The sequence below is a fragment of the Camelina sativa genome, chromosome 19, assembly GCF_030686135.1.
Source record: "Camelina sativa cultivar CO46 ecotype springtype chromosome 19, ASM3068613v1".
NCBI lineage: Eukaryota > Viridiplantae > Streptophyta > Magnoliopsida > Brassicales > Brassicaceae > Camelina > Camelina sativa.
This window is the reverse complement of record NC_141898.1, coordinates 5,307,988-5,330,910: the sequence shown is the minus strand read 5'-3', so window position 1 is coordinate 5,330,910 and position 22,923 is coordinate 5,307,988. Positions and strand designations below refer to the sequence as shown.

At 36.8% G+C, this 22,923-nt stretch overlaps 2 protein-coding genes across 6 annotated transcripts; one reads left to right on the top strand and one right to left on the bottom strand.

Annotated features, from left to right (window-relative positions):
• The first annotated feature begins 35 nt into the window (after positions 1 to 35).
• LOC104767461 (rRNA biogenesis protein RRP5) lies at positions 36 to 13,213 on the top strand. Of its 3 annotated transcripts, none has more exons than XR_015591441.1 (40): positions 36 to 310; positions 478 to 686; positions 1,121 to 1,258; positions 1,371 to 1,544; positions 1,888 to 1,984; positions 2,265 to 2,383; positions 2,469 to 2,591; positions 2,709 to 2,780; positions 3,416 to 3,508; positions 3,831 to 3,941; positions 4,025 to 4,147; positions 4,345 to 4,530; positions 4,617 to 4,691; positions 5,098 to 5,234; positions 5,457 to 5,591; positions 5,687 to 5,832; positions 5,914 to 5,979; positions 6,308 to 6,414; positions 6,501 to 6,581; positions 6,668 to 6,742; positions 6,824 to 6,925; positions 7,077 to 7,245; positions 7,369 to 7,514; positions 7,673 to 7,756; positions 7,886 to 7,986; positions 8,188 to 8,341; positions 8,623 to 8,697; positions 8,804 to 8,951; positions 9,305 to 9,658; positions 10,218 to 10,278; positions 10,358 to 10,503; positions 10,578 to 10,761; positions 10,893 to 10,991; positions 11,147 to 11,529; positions 11,643 to 11,819; positions 12,017 to 12,113; positions 12,213 to 12,368; positions 12,454 to 12,684; positions 12,776 to 12,859; positions 12,948 to 13,213. XR_015591441.1 is itself a non-coding variant. In XM_087502750.1 (40 exons), exons 1-40 carry the CDS (start codon positions 154 to 156, stop codon positions 13,053 to 13,055), a joined length of 5,781 nt encoding a protein of 1,926 aa, XP_087358876.1. In that variant the 5' UTR covers positions 36 to 153; the 3' UTR covers positions 13,056 to 13,213. The 3 variants fall into 3 exon arrangements, 1 of the variants encoding a protein (XP_087358876.1); XM_087502750.1 differs by having other exon boundaries at positions 9,305 to 9,956; XR_015591442.1 differs by lacking the exon at positions 9,305 to 9,658.
• Positions 13,214 to 15,236: 2,023 nt separating this feature from the next.
• On the bottom strand, positions 15,237 to 22,654 carry LOC104764955 (DNA damage-binding protein 1a). Of its 3 annotated transcripts, none has more exons than XR_015591440.1 (16): positions 22,260 to 22,654; positions 21,761 to 21,895; positions 21,537 to 21,613; positions 21,377 to 21,460; positions 21,066 to 21,153; positions 20,803 to 20,948; positions 18,760 to 20,695; positions 18,194 to 18,501; positions 17,764 to 18,079; positions 17,525 to 17,680; positions 17,254 to 17,398; positions 16,722 to 16,798; positions 16,431 to 16,567; positions 16,110 to 16,218; positions 15,628 to 15,918; positions 15,237 to 15,524 (listed from the first exon to the last, which is right to left on the bottom strand). XR_015591440.1 is itself a non-coding variant. In XM_087502749.1 (15 exons), the coding sequence occupies exons 1-15, from the start codon at positions 22,461 to 22,463 to the stop codon at positions 15,718 to 15,720; spliced, it is 4,119 nt and encodes a 1,372-aa protein (XP_087358875.1). In that variant the 5' UTR covers positions 22,464 to 22,556; the 3' UTR covers positions 15,540 to 15,717. The 3 variants fall into 3 exon arrangements, 1 of the variants encoding a protein (XP_087358875.1); XR_015591439.1 differs by having other exon boundaries at positions 15,237 to 15,511; positions 22,260 to 22,565; XM_087502749.1 differs by lacking the exon at positions 15,237 to 15,524 and having other exon boundaries at positions 15,540 to 15,918; positions 22,260 to 22,556.
• Positions 22,655 to 22,923: the final 269 nt, after the last annotated feature.

The following is a 22,923-nucleotide window of genomic DNA, read 5'->3' as shown; positions in this document are numbered from 1 at the left end:
ATTTCTGGTTAAAATTACAAACCAGGCGGTTCCCAGAAAACCCTACAAAAACGTCTTCTTCATTAGTCAATGTTAAACCCTACAAAAACTTAAAACCTACACAAAAAAAAAAAAACGAGCTCCCAACTCTCTCTCGCGTCCGCCATTGGAGATATGGGAGTACCGTCGAAGAAAATTGCTAATGGAAAACGTCACGATTCTACAAAGTCCTTTAAACCAACGAAGAAACCGTTTAAGAAGACGAAGGAAGATTTAGCTGCTAGGTCTGAAGCCGCTCTACAGCTCGAAGATGTTCCTGACTTCCCTCGAGGTTTGTTTTCTCCTTCTAATTTCTGTTTTTATTTAAGCAACTATTCAATTTTGTTTTGCTTTTACTCGGTGTTATGATGTGGTTAGGTACCGAAATATGATATGGCTCTTAGTTCTGAGCATCCCCTTGAAGTTACTTAATTGCTTATATGCTTAATTGATTGTCAGGTGGAGGTAGTTCTCTGAGTAGAAAAGAGCGTGAGAAAATTTATGAAGAAGTGGATGCTGAGTTTGACGCTGATGAGCGTGTTTCTAAGAAGAGTAAAGGGGGAAAGTCTAAAAAAAAGAAAATCCCTAACGATGCAGACGATTTGGGATTGCTTTTTGGCGGCCTTACTGGCAAAAGGCCAAGATATGCCAATAAGATTACCACTAAGGTATATAACCGTCTTATATGTTTGAGTTGTTTTATATGTTCATGTCTGTGTCCACCATGATGACACTAAAAGATTCTTTTTAGTCAGAATTGGCTAAGAGACCTATTGTTAGTGTACATACGAATAAACCTCAGAATTAATGGTTTGATCAACATTGTTGGAAAACTACCTCAACCTAGATTGAGTCAAGATACTGATCCGTAGATGTATCATTAAATTACAGTGACTAAGTTTCTGAATCAATGTCCTCTGACGCTAGTTCTAACATCAGTTGCTCATGCCTGTTTTACGCGTGTTAAACACATGTGCATTCTTCAGTTTATGCTCCCTCCTATGTCATTTTGCTACTTACGCATGATGTCTCCTAGAAGTTTTTCTTAAGCAGATCATATCTCTACTTTTCCTTTCTGATGTTTATGCAAATATATGTTCAGAATATTTCCCCTGGAATGAAGCTTTGGGGAGTTGTTACTGAAGTAAACCAGAAGGATATTGTAATTAGTCTTCCAGGAGGATTACGTGGATTAGTCCGCGCAAGTGAGGCGTCAGATTTTACAGATCTTGGGATTGAGGTAAATGATATAGGCTATAAATGCCTGTGTTTGTTGTACGATGGTCATCTTGACCACTTTCCGTTATCTTTTCTGTAATCTAATCAGAGTTGGTCCTCTTTTTGTAAACCAGGACGATGAAAATGAACTCCTTGGAGACATTTTTTCAGTGGGTCAGCTTGTTCCCTGCATTGTATTGCAATTAGATGATGATACGAAGGAGGCGGGCAAAAGAAAAATATGGCTTTCATTGCGACTTTCTTTATTGCACAAGGGATTCAGTTTTGATTCTTTTCAACTAGGGATGGTATGTCAATACATGGTTCACTTTCCTTTAATTTCACAATTATGTACTACTTGGGAGCTCTGCCTTTGTTGAAGATATTCATATGTATTTGCGGGTACTTTTATTTTAAGTGTATTGGCATAGCCAAAGCAATTCAAAGGGCCAAAAGGAGTTGAGAGAGTTCATGTCGGATCGAGCTTAGACTTTATTTATTAAGTTGCATATGCTAGTTGGTTTTGATAAATTAAGCTATATATTTTGTATCAAATGAACTGGGGTCGTACTCTACAACTCAGTTTTTAATTGCTGATATGTGTTCTTTGAAAATAATTAATTTTATCTTATTTCCATAATGCTTGTTCAGGTTTTCTCTGCCAATGTGAAAAGCGTCGAAGACCATGGTTATATACTTCACTTTGGATTACCTTCTATCACAGGATTTATCGAAATATGCGATGATGGTAAGAAACTGGGTTGACCTACTACACTGGCCTCTTAGCTCTTTTTCTCACTTTGAACTTGATTTCATCAGGGGAATGGTATTCAGTTTATCTATTATCATTCATTATGATAAAGTTGGTTATTTATGTCCAACTAAGGGAAACACTTTAGAGGATCCTAATCTCATATTCATTTTCAAAGACCTTGTTGATGCCTTTGATCTTTCTTACGAACTTTCTGGCTTTCTGGTTCTGCTTCTGACTTCTTAAAATTTCATTTACCTTTTTCTGAATATTCCAGGAAACCAGAAGTCAGGAATGAAGACTGGGCAGCTTATTCAGGGTGTGGTTACAAAGATCGATAGAGAACGTAAAATTATTCGTCTTAATTCTGACCCAGATTCAGTGGCAAAGTGTCTGGTATGCCTTGAACATTCCTTTGAAAAATACAGGGTCAATGTTCCTAAATTTACACAACCTTAACCACATGAATACCATTTTGCAGACCAAGGATCTTAATGGCATGTCCTTTGATCTTCTCATCCCCGGCATGATGATTAATGCTCGTGTGCAATCAGTTCTTGAGAATGGGATACTGTTCGATTTTCTTACTTACTTTAACGGAACGGTAAGTTACTAATGATCCTGATCTTGTACATTATTACCTGAAATGGAACTGTCTCTTTCATGTTTAACCCAAAATCTTGTTGACACATGTGAGTTACGTTTTTCATCGAATGTGCAGGTTGATCTCTTCCATCTAAAAAATCCATTGTCTAACAAAAGCTGGAAGGATGAGTATAGTCAGAATAAGACGGTATGCATTTTGGTGTCTCTCTTTTCTGATTTTTCGATATGCCGTGTTTCTATTATATATCTCATCATAGTTTGCAGATCTTGTAGTCCCACCTCCATGTTTGTTTTTCTGTAGTTAGAATTTTTGTGCTTATTTGCAAGGATTCTAGGTAAGGGGTGTTGAGTTCGGTTAAATCAAATCAAATCAAACAAAAACAGTATAAGAAAATCATTAAAATTAAGGGTCTATCGTCTTTGGCTAGAAAATTGACTTTGAATCATATCATACATCTAATAAATCCAAACTGAACAAGATTCAAATTCTATATGTCCTAAGTTGAAAGGAGGCTTGTTCAAAGCAGTTGTCTAAGATCAAACTGTATTCGGATTTGTACCTAACGCTGTAGGTACAAAGTTATATATCTCATTGTTCTGAATGTTGAGTACTGGTACTTAATGCATACATTCCTTCTGTTTGTATGTTTAACACAGCTTGATTTCTTTGATTACTATAGTTCTGGTATATCGCTTAAACACTCTTTATTCTGCAATAATTTCTTTCGCTCTACTGTTGAAAGTTTGCTTTATATGCTTTAGTGAAAGATTTATTTTTTTACGTTTGATTAACTTGCATAAAATGCTCCTTATGTTTTTCAGGTTAATGCTAGAATATTGTTTATCGATCCATCATCTAGAGCTGTTGGTTTAACATTGAACCCTCATCTTGTTTGTAACAAGGCTCCTCCGTTGGTAAGTTACTTATTCCGTTTGCTTCCACTAAGATATAATGACTGAGAAAATTTGGTTTGACAGCTACCTCTTAAGGTTTAAATAAAGGGTCAGTGATTATATAACATCAGTATTTCTTAGATCGACGATTATTACCACAGCCTTTGCGTACTTAAGCTTGAATAGAATGACCATCCACTATCTTACAATTTTGATTCATCGCCTCTGATACCTTAGACAGCATTGATCTCTGTTTGGTGGTCGTGGATGTACCTGTATTGATTCATCGCCTTTGCTCTTTTCTAAAAAATACTTTTGTAAAATTTGTATTGGTTCTTTACAGCATGTTTCTAGCGGCGGCATATTCGACGAAGCAAAAGTAGTTCGTATTGATAAATCAGGCCTTCTTCTGGAACTTCCTTCTAAGCCTGCATCAACTCCAGCATACGTTAGCGTATGTCCAATGGGCTATTCTCATTTTTGAAAAGATTAAGCTTATGATGTCCTTTGTTAACCTGAGATTTACCGTAATTGCAGACATATGATGCCGCAGGAGATGAAGTAAAGAAACTGGAAAAGAAGTATAAGGAAGGAAATCACATCCGTGTTCGAATACTCGGCCTTAAGCAGATGGAGGGGTTGGCCATAGGGACTCTAAAGGTATTTTTTCTGCCAGGCGTGCTAATAGATAGCTCTTTAGTTCCAGTTATTCATTTCAACCTCAATCTAATTGCCAACAGGCAGTAGTTTGTTCCATAATCATACGTTTATACCTCTCTCCATCGTGCGTGTATGTTTTTGTTCCTGTTTTACAATTGTTTGTTTCTTTCTTTTCATGTTGTTTTTAAATTGAGCAGGAAAGCGCCTTTGAAGGTCCAGTTTTCTCCCACTCAGATGTCAAGCCTGGTATGGTGACAAAGGCCAAAGTCATATCTGTTGATTCATTTGGTGCCATTGTGCAATTTCCCGGTGGTCTCAAAGCGATGTGCCCACTTCGGCATATGTCTGAGTTTGAAGTTACGAAGCCGAGGAAAAAATTCAAGGTTGGTTACAATGTTACATTGATCGTACATGATTAATTTTCAATATTGTTGAGCATGCATAAGCTTTGAATGATGTTCTTTTCCAGGTTGGAGCTGAATTAGTATTCCGTGTGCTTGGCTGCAAGTCAAAGAGAATAACTGTTACCTACAAAAAAACTCTTGTAAGTTTTCTTACGATAATGGATCTGACTTTGTTAGCTTATTTTCATATTCCTTGATTTCTAGTTTTGTTGGTTTAGATGACGCTTATAACTTTCCAAATAATTTCTATGATATATGCGATAATTGCATCTCGTTTTAATATAATTTCTTATTTTATTTTCATCTGCTGATTCTAGGTTTCACTTTATCAAGTTTTAAAAATGGTTGGAAATGGAATATAAGTTTTTTCTTTATCAAGCATTTTCACTTGTCTATAGATGAAAATATATAGAGGGAATTTAGTCTCAAACTTGTATCTGTTTTGGAGGTCAGGAGTGGATAAACTTTATTGCTATTAACAACTCTGGTTGTTACCGTTTTAACTCTGTTCTCATGCAGTAAAGATGAAATGTTTATTCTTTTCAGGTGAAGTCGAAACTTCCAATTTTGGGTTCTTACACTGATGCAACTGAAGGTCTAGTGACGCATGGCTGGATAACAAAGATTGAAAAGCATGGATGCTTTGTTCGCTTTTATAATGGAGTGCAAGGATTTGTTCCCAGGTCATTGCTACTCTCTTTTGTTGTAATTCAACTACTGTTTCCCTACATGGGGAACTGAACCAACATTGTCAACTGCTCTGATGATAAAGTTATATTTTCAGTTCTGGATTCTTTATTCTGTGATATAGTACATAGGATTTTTTCCCATCATAAAGGCTTTGGTTAAGTTTTTCTATTTTGATGGTCTTAAACTAATATGCTATACTGACTTTAATTAAGCAGATTTGAACTTGGTTTAGAGCCTGGAAGTGATCCAGATTCCGTGTTTCATGTCGGAGAGGTTGTCAAATGTAGAGTAACCAGTGCGGCTCATGGTTCTCGAAGGATCACCCTTAGTTTGATGATAAAGCCAGCAAGGTTTTACTTTTTAATCTGATAATCATCTTGCCATTAAGGCTGCCTTAATATCATTAAATTATGTTGCTCACATTTGTGTAAATCATTTGTGACAGTGTTTCTGAAGACGATTCAATCAAGTTAGGTAGCATTGTATCTGGGATAATTGATAGTATAACTAGTCAGGCAGTCATTGTCCGTGTTAAATCCAAAGGAGTTCTCAAGGGTACAATTTCTGCTGAACATTTAGCTGATCATCATGGTATGTGTTTTCACCCACACAAGCGTTCATTTTGGGTTTTGCTTTTATTCATCTGTTTCTGAGTTGCTCTTTGTGATGTAGAGCAAGCACAATTAATGAGGTCACTTTTAAGACCTGGATATGAGCTTGATAAGCTGCTGGTACTAGGTATGTTTATTAATATTCTTGCAAATTCTTCATGTATATATCCTTCACATATTTAAAGGAGGTAGACTGTCTAAACTTCACAATGGTAGATTTTTTATTTACCTCTCTGTGGATGCTGATGGATCGGAGAGAGAAAAACCTTTTTATGAGAGTAGTTCTTTCCCCTAGTGATTGTTAATTCAGCGTCATCTCTCATTGTATAGTATCTAAAACTAATCAAATTGACCCATCTAGTTCCAGGAAGGCAGAGATGATTTTGCAATTTAACTATTTTAGTGGTTGATGATACGTGCTTATTATAGGGAGTAATATTTTTTGTTTAATGTAGACATTGACGGCAACAACTTGGCCCTCTCTTCAAAATATTCTCTTATAAAGTTAGCTGAAGAGCTTCCTTCGGAATTTAACCAGCTCCAGCCAAACTCAGTGGTTCATGTGAGTAGTTGCCTCTTTTAAATAGTAGTTTCTGTGTGGATGAATTCGTTAATAAACTCACATTTATTTTTGATGATCATATACAGGGTTATGTTTGTAACTTGATTGAAAATGGCTGCTTTGTCCGTTTTCTTGGTCGTCTGACTGGTTTCGCCCCAAGAAGCAAGGTGGATTGCTTTTTACTATACATTTTCTGTCAAATGTTTGTTGGCATATTTTGTTTCTTGAAATTTGTTGGTTTTTCTTTTTCAAGGCAATTGACGAACCCAGGGCAGATCTGTCAGAATCCTTCTTTGTTGGACAATCGGTTCGGGCTAATATAGTTGATGTATGTGAACGCTGACTCAGGGCCTTATATTCATTTTGTTGAAGATGTTATAAGGTCTTGATCATTTAAAATGTTTTTCAGGTCAATCAAGAAAAAAGTAGGATAACTCTTTCATTGAAACAGTCATCTTGCGCATCTGTAGATGCTTCTTTTGTCCAAGAGTACTTCCTCATGGATGAGAAGGTGGTGTTCTTGTGACGTACCTTTTATTTTGTTGGCCTAAAAAAATTAATGAAACTATATATTGCATTTTTTTTGAGCTCGTGTCAGGGAATTTCGCATGTGATTTTTTAAGAAGGATTTTGTTCTAAACTGTTACTGTTTATATGTCCAGATATTAGACCTGCAGTCATCTGATATTACTAAAAGTGAGTGTAGCTGGGTTGAGAAATTCTCCATTGGGGGTTTGATGAAGGGAACCATACAGGAACAAAATGATCTGGGTGTGGTGGTGAATTTTAAAAATATTAATAACGTCCTTGGTTTTATACCTCAGCATCATAGTAAGTCATTTTGTATGACAAAAGAATCTGTTTCTAGGTTCAGTTTCATATGTATTGTATTTGTATTTGATAAACACATCTGTACATAATCTTTGTCTGATGCATTATGGCTTATTTTTGTAGTGGGTGGAGCTACTTTGGTACCCGGGTCTGTTGTCACTGCAGTTGTTCTTGATCTTTCTAGGGCAGAGAGACTAGTCGATTTGTCTTTGAGGCCTGAGCTCATAAACAACTTAAATAAGGAGGTCTCCAACAGTCAATCAAAAAAGGTTTCACTCTAAGATGATATATATACTCTGGCCAAGTTTTGTTTTATCAAGTTTTCTTGCATGTACTTCGTAATTCACATAAGTCCAAATTAGGCTACAGTGGATGGTGACGCTGATCTTAGCTGCCTTATGACAAGTTATATCTTATTTTGCTTCAGAAACGTAAAAGAGGAATCTCCAAGGAACTTGAAGTCCACCAGAGGGTCAGTGCTGTTGTAGAGATTGTGAAGGAGCAATACTTGGTAAGTATATAATTGCATTAAGTTAATAATTAGTGCATAGATATTGTGAAGGAGCAAAACTTGGTAAGTATATAATTGCATTAAGTTAATAATTAGTGCATGTTACTCAGAGTTGCCCTTGTTTTCCAGGTTTTGTCGATTCCAGAGCATGATTACACTATAGGATATGCATCAGTATCAGACTATAACACACAGAAGTTGCCAGTGAAACAATTTTCCACTGGACAAAGGTGAGCGTGCTATTCATCCATTTTGTTACCAATCTCGTGCCTGATTAAACTAAAAAAATGTGAATTTGTATTTACTTACAGTGGCAGTTGATATTTTATCTACTCAATGTACCTATTATTGGCAATATATATATAGCTATCCTTACTGGTGTAGTTACTTAAAAATGGTAGCTAAATTTTTGATTAATTTTCTATGGGCAGTGTTGTTGCTTCTGTTGAGGCTGTGCAAAACCCTTTATCCTCTGGGAGGTTGCTTTTACTTCTTGACTCTGTTTCCGGGACTTCTGAGACTTCCCGTTCTAAGAAGGCAAAGAAGAAATCCAGCTGTGAAGTTGGTTCTGTTGTCCACGCTGAGGTTACTATCGCCCTTTCTTCTTAAGTCTTTCTTTCTTTGTTGCAGTAGAAATTGTAACATCAGCAGAATGTAGATATTATCTATGGAGGAATTACTTTGAAACTAGACATAGCAAAACTGAAAGATCTTATATGAATTATCCTGTTCTTGGGAAGGTACACCATAAGAAAAAAAATTTGGTTGGCCACTACCAACGTTGTCTTCGACAGTAGATATATTTTAGTTGCGTTTATGCCACAATACCTTCTGCTGCCTCGTACTAATATACTTATACTTTTCAGATTACTGAAATAAAGCCTTTTGAACTTAGAGTAAACTTTGGCCACAGTTTCCGAGGAAGAATCCATATAACTGAGGTGATTCTTGTGTTGCTTACCATTATCATTTTAGATTGTAATACTCGTTCTTTAATACTTGGTGGACTAAGATTTTGCTTATACGTCTCAAATCTTGGTTGAATAGGTAAATGATGTTAGTACAAGTGAAGAACCTTTTGCCAAATTCAGAGTCGGGCAATCAGTGTCTGCAAGGGTTGTTGCAAAACCGTGTCATACTGATATTAAGAAGAGTCAACTTTGGGAGCTCTCTGTAAAGCCTGCAATCCTTAGAGGTAATCCAAAGAGAATTGAAATTTTTTACCTAGACCATTGACTCAGATTAGAATATATATTGCAGAACAATCACATGCCCTTAGGGTTTAAAATATTAATTCTTTTGGTAGTCTATTCTAGCAAAGATTGCAACATTTGGATAGTGTAAATAAATGTGTTCTACTTAATTTGTCTTATTTAAGATGCCCTTGCTAGCTATTATGTTTGCGAGAAAAAAACCAATAACCAATGTTTATAATGCATTTGTGTCACAAGTATGCTTGTGTGAAAAAATTACATACGAAGTTTTTGCTCGCACAAGGCAATAATATTGTCTCCGCGTCTTTCTTTTTTGTTGTTGCAATTTAAGCAGATTCCAGTGAGTTGAAAGGTATACAAGAGAGTGAACAACTTGAATTTTCTGCTGGACAATGTGTCAGTGGATATGTCTACAAAGTGGATAAGGAATGGGTTTGGTTAGCAATATCTCGCAACGTGACGGCACGCTTGTTCATTTTAGACACGGCATCCGAAGCTCATGAACTTGAGGAGTTTGAAAGGCGTTTTCCGATTGGTAAAGCTGTTTCAGGTTATGCTTTGACGTACAATAAAGAGAAAAAAACATTACGGTTGGTTCAGCGTCCACTACCTGATATCCACAAAAGCATCGCCAATGGTGTAGGCAGCAAAATGGATAAACTAGACAGTAGCATTCCTTGTGATGATGGTACTCTTTTTATTCATGAAGGAGACATTCTGGGTGGAAGAATTTCTAAGATACTTCCTGGTGTTGGTGGAATTCGTGTGCAAATAGGTCCTTATGTATTTGGGAGAGTTCATTTTACTGAAATCAATGATTCATGGGTCCCCAATCCATTAGATGGTTTCCGTGAAGGCCAGTTTGTGAAATGCAAGGTCTTAGAAATCAGCAGTTCTAGTAAAGGGACTTGGCAAATTGAACTCTCATTACGGAAATCACTAGATGGCATGAGTTCTGACCATCTCTCAGAAGATTGTAGTAATAAGTAATTTTTTTTGCCTATAACACGCATTACTGTCTCTGTTGCTTTTATTATGGGTTATATCTGTTTGAGTTTAAATAAAGTGCTGGTAAAAGCTCATCATCAGCCTTTCAATTCATGGCTGTTTCGTCAGTTTTCAATTTTGTATGGAATATTAATGGGATTTCCTCTCTGTATTGACTTTAGTTGAACTTGAAATTTGCATGTTTGTAAATTTTTTATCCAAAGTGTTTCTAATTAACGTATTAACCTTATGATTTGCAGTGACAATGTTTGCAAGCGTTTCGCGAGGATTGAAGATCTTTCTCCTGATATGGGCGTCCAGGTATTTTTGGCTTAATAACTATGACTTTGCAATCTATTACTTTCATGGTAGAACTTATGTTAACATCGAACTTTCACAGGGTTATGTCAAAAATACAATGTCGAAAGGTTGTTTTATTATACTTTCAAGGACAGTCGAGGCAAAAGTTCTACTTTCCAATCTATGTGATAGTTTTGTTAAGGATCCCGAAAAGGAATTCCCAGTAGGAAAACTTGTAACTGGCAGGTAATGCAGACTTCCTGTCAAATAGATATTTTATAATATACTTTATGTTATTCTCTTACCAATATACATTGTAGGGTTTTAAATGTGGAGCCTTTATCTAAGCGGATAGAAGTCACTTTGAAGACAATAAATGCTGGTGGGCAGCCAAAATCTGAGTCTTATGACTTGAAGAAACTCCACGTTGGAGATATGATTTCTGGGAGAATCAAACGTGTGGAGCCCTATGGCTTATTCATTACCATTGGTCAAACTGGCATGGTAAAGATCTAGTTTTGTGTATTCCTTAAAATCTGTTATTTCCAAACTGTATGCTGCTTCAAATCATCCTAGTAGAGTAACCAGACTGGCAATAATTATTTCATTGCTGTCTACCTTTTGTTTTGTTGTAGGATGGATTATGTCACAAAACACAGCTTTCCGATGATGGTATCGAGAATATACAAGCTAGATATAAGGCCGGAGAGAGCGTCACCGCAAAAATTTTGAAGGTAGGTGGGCTTTTGTCATAAATAGTTTCCTCTTAGCCTTATGCTAGGACCCCAGTAACTATTATCTGGGAAATTAACTTGAACATAGTTTTTTGTGATCTCTGTTACTATGGAATATTTAGTAATGTTCCTTTTCATTTTGGCGTTTGCTCTAGCTTGACGAGGAAAAGCAACGTATATCGCTCAGCATGAAGAGTTCTTATCTTATGAGTGGTGATGATGTCGACGCACAGCCACCTTCTGAAGAGAATGCTAATGAAACAAGCATGGAATGTGATCCAATCAATGATCCGAAGTCAGGAGTACTTGTAGCAGTCAGTGATTTTGGGTTCCAGGAAACAAGCGCTGGAAAACATAGTGGAACCTCTGTGGTTCTTGCTCAAGTAGAGTCAAGGGCTTCTATCCCTCCGCTTGAGGTTGACCTTGATGACATTGAGGAGACGGACATTGACAACGGTCAGAATCATGGAAAACTACAGGGAGCTGATAAAGATGAAAAGAGCAAGAGAAGGGAAAAGCAAAAAGACAGGGAGGAAAGGTTGGCTAATTCTTTACTTCCTCAATAAGGCTATTTCTTTAGTTCCTCACTAAAAAACCAAGATGCTATATATATTTGGTTTCAACTCACGTTGAGAAAATCTACTTGTGTAGAGAGAAAAAAATACAAGCTGCTGAAGGAAGATTGCTGGAGAATCATGCACCTGAGAGTGCTGATGAGTTTGAGAAATTGGTTAGAAGCTCTCCAAACAGCAGCTTTGTCTGGATAAAATATATGGCGTTCATGCTCAGCTTGGCTGATATTGAGAAAGCCAGGTCAATTGCTGAGAGGTACTTGTTCCTAACTACTCTGTATCATTCAAGGGGATACTAACTGATACAGGTTTAGGGCAGAAACTGTTTTTTGGGACCTATAAATATTACATAATCATATAACAGTCTGGATCTAAATCTTCTTGGTCAAGCATTTAAGTTTAAGTGTGTTATTCATTTTGCTTATCTTGTCTTATACTTAATTTCTACTGAAGGGCTTTGAGGACTATAAATATCCGTGAGGAAGAAGAAAGGCTAAACATATGGGTTGCTTACTTCAATTTGGAAAATGAACATGGAAGTCCTCCAGAGGTAGATAGAAGACGCCTGCAAACGCTTTTTAGATGTTACCAGTAATAGGCTATATATTGCTACTTACTACTTAACCCTCGTTTTTTTTCTCATCTCCAGGAAGCTGTTAAGAAAGTGTTTGAGAGGGCCCGTCAATACTGTGACCCCAAAAAAGTTTACCTTGCACTCTTGGGCGTGTATGAGAGAACAGAGCAACATAAATTGGCTGATAAGCTGCTTGATGAGATGATTAAGAAGTTCAAGCAATCTTGCAAGGTACATGCTGTTTGATCTTTATCTTCTCAAAGCAAGGCTTGGCTCGTCACTCTAACCAATTGTATTTGACGGGTTTATTTTGTAGATTTGGTCAAGGAAAATACAAAGTTCTCTAAAACAAAACGAGGAAGGCATTCAATCCGTTGTGAATCGTGCCTTGCTATGTCTTCCACGCCATAAGCACATTAAGTTCATATCACAGACTGCTATCCTTGAGTTCAAATGTGGAGTTGCGGATAGAGGGAGATCACTATTTGAAGGCGTTCTTAGGGAATACCCGAAAAGAACAGACTTGTGGAGTGTATATCTGGACCAAGTTCGTTGTTTATTCCGCTTCTCCAAAGTTTATGTTTCATTGCCATCTTTGTAGCATTTCTAACTTGTAATCTCATGTTTGTCTTGTACAGGAGATCCGGCTGGGAGAAGTGGATGTAATTAGATCTTTATTCGAGAGAGCCATTAGCTTGAGCTTGCCTCCTAAGAAGATGAAGGTGCGAAACAGCCTGTTCTCTAGATCTGTTTCATAAAGTGTTTTTGATTACTATGGATTCTAAACTATTTTGTGTTGTGTGTTCTCAGTTCTTGTTCAAGAAGTACTTGGAATATGAGAAATCTGTAGGTGACGAAGAGAGAGTCGAATACGTGAAACAGAGGGCGATGGAGTATGCAGACAGTACCTTAGCCTGAGATTTTGTTGTAACAAACCCCCAATTTTTGTAAAATTCTAAAATTTTGAGAAGCAACCATTTGAACAAGGCTGTAAGAGTTGCAAACCAGTAGTGACTGTTAAATTATATTTCAAATTTTAGAATTATATATTATAAAATAGTTCGAAAGTAATAAAACAGTTTGATAATATATGTATAATAATAAAACTAAAAATGATCTAGGGTTAAAACTGCATAACTATTAAATATCATTATGAGTTTTAAAAACACAACCATCAAAATAAACTTATAATAAAAAATATTTTAAAAAAAACGATCGGAACTTTCTCTCTTCTCTCTCGTATCATTTAGAGAGAGAAAGTTCAATCGTTCTTGTTTTGCTGGATTGTATCCAGTGAGTATGATTCTCCTGCTTCTATAGAGAAGATGTCCGGTTTATCGTCCAGCACTGTTTTCATCTTTACGGTGGCGTGTGGTTGGCTATCTTTCCGACATCGGTGGTATCGTTTACACTGTTGGGCGACGATTGAGATCGATCGACTTCAAGCTTTCTGGCGACATAACAACTTCCGGTGATCGGAGATTTTCCGACCTCCTTCACTTCCCACGTGTCTTCCAACCCCGTTTTACAATAGCCACGTGCCCTTTGTGTTGTATCAAAAGCTTTCCTTCTGTTTAGGTTCTCTTGTTGGGCTTTGCCTTTTTGTTTTAGTGGACTTATCTATTTCTTTGCATGTAAAATATTGGCTAGACTATTTGGCTGAATAATAAAAACAAAAACACAGTTGTGAAAAAAAAATATATATTTTAGAAAAAGATTCAACTCTAAGTTAAAAAATATTAAATAAAAAGTCATAATGAATCGAGCTATCTTATCAAATCTTTTGTATATATTATAAGTATAAAATATTTTATAAAAAAATATTTAAAGAATAACAAGCATCATAATAGTTATTGATATTTCTATTACTCATAAACAAATATCATGAAGAAGTGATCCTAAGTGAGAATATCAAATGAATGATTATAATAAGTAAATGCAGTTTTCTAATAAATTAATTTTAATATAACCAATAATTATAATAAAAATATACTTCTAAAAATAAAATATTAAATAGTTCAATCTTAAAAAAACACATATTTTACAAAGAGTTACTATAAATAAACGCAACTTTACAGTTAATTAAATTTCTATATTACTGTTATCGTTTCTAAAATCTTTACTTAGATTATAGAATAATGTTAGATATTGAATATTAAAATTCATATTATTTAGATTCAACATGAAATAGAAATTTGTGTTAGCGAACAATGATTTGTTGGTTATCTAAGAAGATACAGTTCAAAAGACATAACATAAATATAACTATTAGAACAAAAAGTTTTAAGTAAGATATGGTGAAAAGACACAATTCTAAAATGAACAGAAACAACCATATGATTTTTTTTACTTGTAAAGGACACATTTTTACAATGAACATATGCAATAGACATTTTTTAAAAAAGAAATATTAAAAATTATTTAACGAAAAAGTACGACGAAAACCCACCGAGGTTGGTAGTGCCGACCAATTCACTAGCACAAGTTGGTATTGCATTTCCCCTGAGAGGGAATCTCCTACTATGGGTGCATCTAACATTCGCCGTTGTTTGTCACCTCTCCATGCAGAAGTGGAAGCTCTTATTTGGACAATGAATTGGAGCGGATAATGAGAATGTCGTTTTTCTCACGGACTATTCTGACCTGGTGAAGATGGTGTCTTCGCCTTCCGAATGGCCCGCTTTCAGAACATATTTAGACGAGATTGAGATAGATAAGGGAGAATTCCTGTCATTCTCTTTAGTCTTGATCCCCCGTTCACAGAATGGTATGGCAGACAAGTTGGCACGTCGTGCTAGAGCAGAGTCGCAACAAACTATCTATGTAAACGTTTTTCCTACTAATTGGCTCATTTGAGCTGATCTTGTAAGCTGTTGTCAAAAAAAAAAAAAAGTATGACGAAAAAGTGCAACCATTGTTAACATTTATTCAGATTGTTATTATATAGAAAAATTATTTAACAAAAAAATACAACTAAAAATTGCAACTATTGTTGGCATTTATTCAGATTGTTATTACTTATTATTATATAGATTAAATATAGGGATTCTCTTAGTTACTTTTACATCTATTGAATTCCCCATTTATCTGCAACGCCAGTTTCAAAATTTGTTCACTTGCACAGTAGAAATCGTAGTTTTATACCAAATTACAGAGATGGAGAATTATTTGGTAATTCGTCATTATATACACAATGAAACCGAGTCCTATGCACTAGAAAACCCACTTCACTCATCAACTTCTGTACACAGGGGAAGTATCCTCCCCTACAAAATGTTGCAGGGAGAAAGAGGATTGGTCGTTAGACTTGTTGCCCTCAAGTACACAAGGCAGGTCCTCACTCCTGAGACTGGGTATTTCCAACTCTTTGCATCCTATGTCGATAAGCTTGTAAACATTCAATATTCAATATTCACTGCTTCTTTACCAATTAATTTAAAAATTCCATATATAGATTCCAGCTAAAAAGATTTTCGACTCATTTACGCACCAGATCAAATTAGTGAGTTTTCGTTAATCGTAGAACTGCCACCCTTTAATTGCAAGCCTCGGTAAGAAAGCAGGCTGCAAAGAGGATGACCTAGTGTAAAGCGTAATGGACACGCTCAAGCAACTGCACAACTTGGTGTAGCATGAGAGGCGGAGAAGAACGTTGTTTTGAACTTGCTTTTGATGTACTTGGTGATGGCGGAGGTGTCGATAAAACTGACTCTTGCTGTCTATTTGTAAGCTCCAAGAACTGAGCAAGCATGTCACCATCCAATATCTTTGTTGCTTGGTACTGCAACAAGTGAAAAGTTACGTATCATACTAGCAATAATAGATAAGAGTTAGCTTTTTAGCACTCTTTTCGTGCCCACAGACACAAACATTTAAAGTCCCACCGAATGCAAACATTGAAGTGTGAACTCGGCTCTTAGACATAATATTATTCTCACATATAGAAAATTAGAACTTTACTGGTTCACTAACCGGATTCTCTCGACCTCGGAACTCCTTATGATCATTACCAAGAACAGGAGCAGTAAGCGGATGGATCCCGAGCTTCGCTTGGACAGCTTCTAAGAGCTCATATTCCTCACTACAGAAATTGGTGATCAGTCATTGAACTTACCAAGGAAAATAAGCACAAACAGAATTTTCTGGTGCAAGTTTAAGGGTAACTAAGTATTACACAAGACAAAAAAAGCCTCTATTTGGTGGAAAATAAGGTCAAGGCAATATATTTTCAAAACTACGTATTACTTATGCCATAAACTAGCAATGTCTTACAGTCAGATATTCAAATCATACCTTGTAATAGGAGCAAATACAAATATACTTCCCAATAGCGTGCCTGCTATGATAGTGTCATCAGCTGTGCCAATACTTTTACTAAGACCATAACTCTGCAGTCCATCATCAGCTGGAAGTTTATAGATGTTGCAACCCTGTTAAGAAGGCGGGGCCAAGCAGAAAAGAATTGACATCTATATATATATATATATTGGTTAACCACTGCGTGAACAGAAAGCAATTAAGATAGCAGAATTAGCCTTTTCAATTATTATAAAGTGTAATGCTCGCTGCAAGTCTAGGATTTACCTTTTTGATAGCCATGGCAATCTCGCCCATGTAATAAGCACAGTTTAGATTCAGGTTGGACTCCGGACTTGAATATTCTGGATCATCACAAGGTATTTTCAGTTAGCAAATACTTACGAATCATAAAAATTAGCCTCTATAACAGGTTTGTTTTATAGCACCTAAAAGATTCGTAAGAACAAGGAAGATCAGCCAAGACTAGATACTAAATTTAGTCCTACTATCAAGCAATCAATTTAAATGACGTTGGTACTTCCATCTTTGACATCTGAACTAAGCTACATGTTCTGCAGCATATTAAACAATATTGCATACTCCTCCAACTGTGATCATCACGATCGGCTGGGGGTTTGCCGACTGGCTGATACAGCAAGTACTATTTGGACACTAATAAATCTAGTATCTATAATCTACTAGATCACACTTTTTAAATTGTAGTGAACATTGTTCGATAAAAGCTAAACTTGAGAAATGGAAGAGTGAAAAGAGAGTAATATCTGAGCTTCATGAGAAAAGGCTAAGCGCTTCTTACCAAAGTCTGCATGATCTTTGCAAGACAAGATTGCTATACTTCCCTTGCGATCAGATACAGCAACAGAATTGGCATCCATTAGAAAGCAGTCAGCAACTAACCTCTGCGCTGGATCACAATATATTTGGTGAAGTTTCTTCGAGTCCTTCAGTAACATGGAAAAAAAAAAATCTCAAACATTTTTAGCCAAAATCAAGTAGGCAAAGAAATCAGAAGACATATAAGAAAGAAACAACAGAAAGTAATATTCATTAGTGACAACAGAACAAACCTCATGATAAGAATAAAATAGAACACCATCACGGCAATCACCAACGACAATTCTAGTGAAGTATGTGCGCAGAGATGTTATCATAAAACGAGTCCTTCCGACCGCAAACCTCTTCATTCTCTCAGGACTATCGTTCGGAAAACCACATACATAGAACTATTGAAGACCATAGTCTTTGTTAGCAGATTAACATGTTAAACAATTGGCACAAAACTATAGATAATCAAAGTGAGGCTTACAGCATTGCCAGCAGATGCGAGGAAGTAATGATCAAGGTATGGACAGATTGCAAGTACCATACCCGGCCAAGTGGTTGCAGAGGCCAATCTGAACTGCCATGTTTCAGCTTCATCAAGTTTGATTCCATCATAGCTGTTATCATCTGGACTGCTACAAAGACTACTGTTTGATAATTGTTCTGTTGGGTATCCCACAACATCACGAAAAGGTGATGTACGTTGGGAAGACGAACCAGCCTTTGAACAAATTGTCATTGAGCCACTATCCGAGTTTTGAGTGTGTTCTAAGCAGAGAATGATTAATCGTCCTTTTGTACTGTAAAAAGGCATTCAAAGGTAGACACACAGTCAGTACAAATTGGGTCTTACATCAGTCACCACTTTCACTACAAGGTCAAGTTAAAAAGTGGCTAAGAACCAGAATTCCAACCTTTCGGCTTCACCACTGGGTAGTATAGCAGGACCAGAAGACAAACTCGTCCCAACCACAAGGACATGCTCATTTCCCACACGTACAAGCTCCATTGACTTTCCAGCTTCTCCAGGTTTGAGCTTGTAAGATGATAAGATTGACCCACTGAGCGGGTCCACACAGCATATATCAGACGTACACGTATCATACAGATCTGTTCTCATCACAATCAATAGTTTGCTTTCACTATGGTAGATAACCTTTCGCGGGGTGCCTCCAAGGTGAAACTTTTGCGCATTAAGCCGCTCGCTGTGCACCATCTCCACCTACAAAAGAAGCATATACATCAGGCGATCATAGCCAGACCCAAATAATAGCTCCAACATATTCCCACAACTGTCTATCCTGTATAAGACTACGAAATTATAGATGCAAGCAATTAGCAAATACAGTTGATAACTATTTTCAGGTAAACCATATCAAAACATTGACCACTGATCAATGGAATTGCATATATTTTTCCAAAGCCTAACAAAATGGTCCGTGGAAACCTGAAGTTAAAATTTGTAAAATAGAATACTTACCAGATGTAAACAGTTCTCTGAAACAAAAAGAATTCCTTGAGGGCATTCAGACGAACATACAGGAGTTGCATGAGTAGAAGGTTGGAATGAGATGGAAGTATATGAAAGGCTTTGTCGAGCTGTTTGTAACAACCATGGCCTATCACTAAGAGCTATTATGTCTGAATCCAGTGAATCACTGAATGGAACCAAGAAAACAGGTGTGATGCCAATGCGTCGGGTGGCAATTAACAGAAGGTTGATGGGTAAATTGTCTTTTTTCCCCACAACAATGTCCATCTCTTCTTTGGAGTAACTAAAATAATCTGGATAATTAAACCCGGATGAATGTGAAAAAGGAGGCCATTCAAAACGGAGCAGCATCCCATTTCTCAACCCAGAAAGGACATAAAGTTGATCAACTAACACGAGTCTTACATCTTGAGGAATGCATCCACTAATAACAGTTCCCATTGTATTTGTTAGCGATACCAACCCAGAAGCAAGGACTCGTACACCAACACCATCTTCTGAGAAGGAGAGGACCTCAACAGAAGGCTTATGTGTGCCAATCACAAACGTATAGCCTTGTTCCATACCAGAAGGAATCGCAGCTTTGCAACTATTATCCAAGGAAGAAGCACGGGATCTCTTCTTTCCAATATGTTTTTGAGGAACTGAGATGCAGGAAACTTCATACTGCAATGTTACTCGCTGAATTTCGTAGATTTCACAGCACTGAGATGATAGTGATTTGATCCCAAGAATAGACAAGAAACAAGGGTTAGACGTAGAGACAACTATCAAATTTTGACCAACTGCACCCAAGCTGATACTGACATTTTCTGGAAACCACGACGAGAAAAATGGTAAAGAAACAGGAATACCATCAGAATGAGCATCCGTGGTGGGCATGCACAGCCTTATTGCATCTTGGTGAATCTGAACCAACAAACCATCAGCAACAAGCCCACATGCCAAGGTACAAACATCAGACTGGAAACCAACTGAATCAGTGACATCTTTAAAACTTAATCCAACTGATAAAACCCTGGTCTCCTCAACAAATGACAAAACAAGAAATGAATGGTATACATCGGTAAGCTTCATTTTAACAGTCCAAGTACCAGTTATTCCTTGATAAACGGGCGCGGTTTTCAGAAGTTTTTCTACATTAATGCCACTACGAATAATTCTCAAAGAGCCTTCAGGGGTTACACCACAGCAAGCAAATATTTGGTCTCGTTTCTCATTCTGGTCATCCATAACCGAAAAATCCAAGATCGGAGCAATATTTTGTATGGAACTCATCCAATGTAGCTTTTCAGTTCCCAATTTGAAAACCGTTCCATCTGCCATTTCCGCAAACGTAGCCAAGAACCCACCTTCGACCCATAAAATTTCCTTGCATGGGAAACCTTTGTATAAACATTCTGATAGATTTACTTTAACCCCATCATCCTCATATATGAGTTCAAACATGAAAAGTTCACCATCATCTAAGCAAATAATCATCCGAGGGTTAAGATTATTTTCCGGCTCCCAAGTCCATGAAGAGACATGCTTAGAACTCAACTTCCCAATGTCACTTTCAGAATCTATGAACATGGGATCATAATCCCTGAGCTCTAACAAAGCACATGCAGCAACATTAAAAAGACCCTCATCGTCACCATCTTGTACTCGACACGACTCTTCAACAAAATGCTCTTCCACTAATGAAGCGGGAACAAGATCTAAGGATGTCCTAAACAGACAGCAAGGGTTTTGAGGATCTCTAAGATCCATTAAGAGCGCATCACCAACCCTAAAGAGAAAGGCAAATCCACAGGAGCGAGGAACTTCGACAATACTATGTGCCAGAGCCCCAGGTTCAACATATTCTGATATTATAGACATGGATTCCTCTTTGACATTCCATCTAAACAAAACCAGCTCATTCATGAGAGACCCTTTCCTATACAATCAGAAAAAATACTGTAAGTAACCCTGGGATGACAGACACTCTCATGAAGCAAGCACAATAACTGAGAACAGAGCTTTTCAAACTGAACATATTCATACCTATTTGTAACAATGGCAAGAACAGGATCATACTCCTTGGATTCATGAAAATCTTTAGAAATGAAACACATGCTCCAAATAGTACCAGATATTGCTTGTACAGAACTGCCATTCCCTCCTCCGTCTTCAGAAGGATAAGAAATCCTCTAAATTAAAGACATTAAATATATCTTTCAATATCACTCATGACACACAACTAAAGGTAACCCTGCTGTCTACTAAAGTTACAAAAAAATAGCGAAGTTGGTGGCAGAAATCAATACCTTATGAATAATATCACCCATAGACGATGTTGAGAGGGAAAACAGATCAAAACGATCATGATACGCACTGACAGCAAGAAAGAGACCACTGCAGAATGCATTACAGGAGTCAAAATTACTCGTTGCTATTCAAGATACAAAATGTTAGCTTTAGCAGTAAGGTGTGGCTAAAAAACATGAACCCCCCAATTCAATTTCCTAAAAAATCCAAGAGTGAGTACAAGGGCAGTGGCCAAAATATACAGGAAAAGTAATATCTACGTCATCAATAGGATAATGAAGTAAAAAAATCATGGTTAATGAAAACGTGCCTGGAATCTATTGTGAGCATTCTTCCAAGTTGAATCCTTGAGTTACCTGGACTTGAAAGTTGAACATGTTGTATGGGCGAGAACCTATACACCAGACAGCAGTAAATGAGCATGGTAACATTAGGTTTGCGGGATAAATAAGAGTACACGAGAAAGAAACCTGTGCATTTCATTGCTAAATGAGAGAAATGACAGCTTTCCAGAATCAGAAAGAACAGCGAGAAGGTCTTTTCCCATCTACAAAAAGATAACAGATGGTTAACATAACTAATCACATAGATATCCTATCACTAAAACAAGAGCTCGGTCGTTACCCATTTGAAAAAAGTAAAATACCTGATCAGAAAAATAGATTATTTCGTGGCTAAAAGTAAAAATGCTTACCTGAAAACTATTTGAATATAGTTTATTACTCTGAGGTATGACAGCCAAATCCTTAATTGTTCCAAAGACATTCTGTTCACACACCGATTCAACAATACCATCTTCACCAATAATCACCAATTCTATGCATGTCTCCTGGTAAGAGAAAAAAAAAAAAATATACATTCTAGTTACTGATAAAGCAACAAAACTTAACATACCATTAGCACGCACTAAATACATAAGCTTTTCTCACTGGATCTCTGCTCTACAAACTATACATCTATTTGAAACAAAATTTTGCAAAACCTTTTTATAACATCCTGACGCAACTACAAAGCCCTCAACAAAGAAAACAGCTAAAAAAATTGAAACAAGTGCAGATACTCGAGTCGCATATCAAAATCCCAATCCCTAAATGAGAGTATATGTTTAACAATTACCCACGAAACAAATCAGAATCCAAATCCATACAAAAAAAAAGGTAGAGATCAGTGGAAGAAGAAGGATGAACTAAGACCTTGCCGAAAACTATGTCGCGGGAGGAACGGGAGCGGAAGTAGCCATAAGCAACCTGGAGAACGACGCTAGGGCGGAGGATACACTTAGCGAGGTAATGATCCCCGACGGAAGAAGGGGAAGAGGAAGGAGGAGGCGTAGGAGCCGCCTCGGTGGCAGAGGATGATTGAGAGTGAGCGGAAGATTCATCCTCCGGAGCCGCCATCAGAAATTCAAAGATACGGCAAGGGTCGTGGTGCCTTTGTTTAATTTACTCTCCTCCGTCTTTCGGGAAAAAAATCTTGCACTATCAGTTAATAATTTAATATTAATAATATCTAAAACCAAAGTTTATTAGATTTTTTGATTAAACCGTCATTAACATACATACCCTAATTTGTATGATAAACAAAATTTATTTAGTATCGTTATAATGGTTCCTATTAGTATTGTAACATGTCATAATACTTTACAGCTAAGTTTCATAAATTAATTCATCTATTTCGATTATTATTTTATTTTTTCATCTATTCAATTTAAAGATATTTTCATTGAGTTGGTAAATTAGATAAGAAAAAGTAAGGTATTTTCAATTTTTCTCTAGAATTGTTTTTTTGGCTCGAGATGAAAGGAGGGTAAATTTAGGTTCTTGTAAAAATGTGATGCACTTGAGTAAAAATCATTGT